The 2,148-nt window shown below is 38.4% G+C and overlaps 1 protein-coding gene across 1 annotated transcript; it reads right to left on the bottom strand.

The window, feature by feature from the left end:
* Window positions 1–1,227: 1,227 nt before the first annotated feature.
* Window positions 1,228–2,142, bottom strand: LOC103511179. The gene is made up of 2 exons (XM_008475898.2): window positions 1,905–2,142; window positions 1,228–1,373 (listed from the first exon to the last, which is right to left on the bottom strand). Exons 1-2 carry the CDS (start codon window positions 2,116–2,118, stop codon window positions 1,228–1,230), a joined length of 360 nt encoding a protein of 119 aa, XP_008474120.1. The 5' UTR covers window positions 2,119–2,142.
* Window positions 2,143–2,148: the final 6 nt, after the last annotated feature.

The following is a 2,148-nucleotide window of genomic DNA, read 5'->3' as shown; positions in this document are numbered from 1 at the left end:
ATGTAGGTTAAACCACGTCTGGATCTGATTGATATTCTAAAACAAATAAGGTCGAGCCCCATTTGAATTGAATCAAATAACCACTGCAATACATTGCAATGTGTGACCTATTTGTAGCTCTTTAGCTGTTTTCAATAAATTTGTACTTTGTTTTCACTTTAGCTTTTTAAAATGTAGGTTAAACCACGTCTGGATCTGATTGATATTCTAAAACAAATAAGGTCAAGAAAACCACTATACCTGCATAGGAAGTTGTTTGTACAATAGACATACAATATTTATAACAAAATAATGAGATTGCAGTATTTTATTCCATCGATTTGCTCCGATTCCTGGAGACATAATATGTTGATTACCTCCGGTTGAATGACAAGATTCATGAATGGCTTGTTTTATTCCACTCACATTTTCAGATACATAAATACCAAAGTTTTCAGGCCACAAACTCACAGAAGGTAGGTGTATTTATTACGAGTGGACTTAGGATAATGTTGTTTACTTTTACCTGTCGCAATCCCACGTTTTTGTGACCCCCATTTGAATTGAATCAAATAACCACTGCAATATATTGCAATGTGACCTATTTGTAGCTCTTTAGCTGTTTTCAATAAATTTGTAATACTTTGTTTTCACTTTAGCTTTTTAAAATGTAGGTTAAACCACGTCTGGATCTGATTGATATTCTAAAACAAATTTAATAAGGTCAAGAAACCCACTATACCTGCATAGGAAGTTGTTTGTACAATAGATTTAATAAATCCGATTGCAGTATTTTATTCCATTGATTTGATCCGATTCCTAGAGACATAATATGTTGATTACCTCCGGTTGAATGACAAGATTCATGAATGGCTTTGGGTTAACGTACTAACGCACCGCGCTATCTTTACGAGTATTTTATTCCATCGATTTGCTCCGATTCCTGGAGACATAATATGTTGATTACCTCCGGTTGAATGACAAGATTCATGAATGGCTTTGGGTTAACGTACTAACGCACCGCGCTATCTTTAGGGTCAGGGGTTCTCCCAAATTACCACAAAGGTCACAAAATCAAAGGATGGTAAAATACCAGTCTTCCTCTATACTGAGCAGTATAAAAGAACAGGACCTCTTCAAATTTTGCGACAGACTCTTGCCTAATCATCAGTGTTTCTGTGAAGCTTTGGAACTCGGTATAAAGGAACAGGACCTCTTCAAATTTTGCGACAGACTCTTGCCTAATCATCAGTGTTTCTGTGAAGCTTTGGAACTCTTTGATCTTTGTTCCCTAAAGGCTGCCCGTTCCTCTTCAGTTCTGTTGGGATAGTAGTAGGGCGGATCTGTACCGTTTGGGCAGCGCAGGTTTACAATTGGACATGGAAAAACTGTAGCTGTCAAATAAGAAGAGGTTGAGAGCATATTAGGACTGTTGCCATTTCACAGTCTCTTTACGTGAGTTTGGGACATGGAAAAACTGTAGCTGTCAAATAAGAAGAGGTTGAGAGCATATTAGGACTGTTGCCATTTCACAGTCTCTTTACGTGAGTTTTTCTAAGTTCTTCCCCTTTCTTCTTCTCCTCCTGCTCCTTCTTCTTTTACGTTTAGTTTTATGTTATACTATTACGTTTGAAAGTCCACGAAAGTCCACTGAAAAGAGTAGTTCTTTTTTCTAACTCACTCACTCACTCACTCACTCTTCAGACTATTAAGGTAAAAACACACTCAGATCACGTCACGTGAACTCAGAAAGATGTAGATCAAAGTTTTCCCATAATATTGTAGGTAATCTCGTTCAGGACAGCCACACTACTATCACGTCACTTGAGATCACGTGGGAAAACTTTGATCCACATCTCTCTGACTCCGCATGAGTTCACGTGACGTGATGTGATGGTAGTGTGTTTCTACCTTTAGGTACTTACAGGATGGATCAATGGTTTCATAATACTGCAGCGTATTCCACGGGAACACCTTCATTTCTGTGGTAGTCTCCGTGCTTTTCCTCGTGGTGGTCGAAGTTTTCTTGTTCCAAGAACGTTTCCTGGTGTATGCAGGAACGCCTGTGACGTCATCACCTAGCAGTACACTTAGTATGCTTACAACTATCAGTGCACTGGACATTAGACATTTGAACATGAAGATTGTCTTCTACCTTTGTACAGTCTT

The sequence above is a fragment of the Diaphorina citri genome, unplaced genomic scaffold (assembly GCF_000475195.1).
Source record: "Diaphorina citri unplaced genomic scaffold, Diaci psyllid genome assembly version 1.1 scaffold683, whole genome shotgun sequence".
NCBI classification, from domain to species: domain Eukaryota; kingdom Metazoa; phylum Arthropoda; class Insecta; order Hemiptera; family Psyllidae; genus Diaphorina; species Diaphorina citri.
The sequence above is the reverse complement of the archived record's forward strand: the minus strand, read 5'-3'. Positions and strand labels throughout refer to the sequence as shown.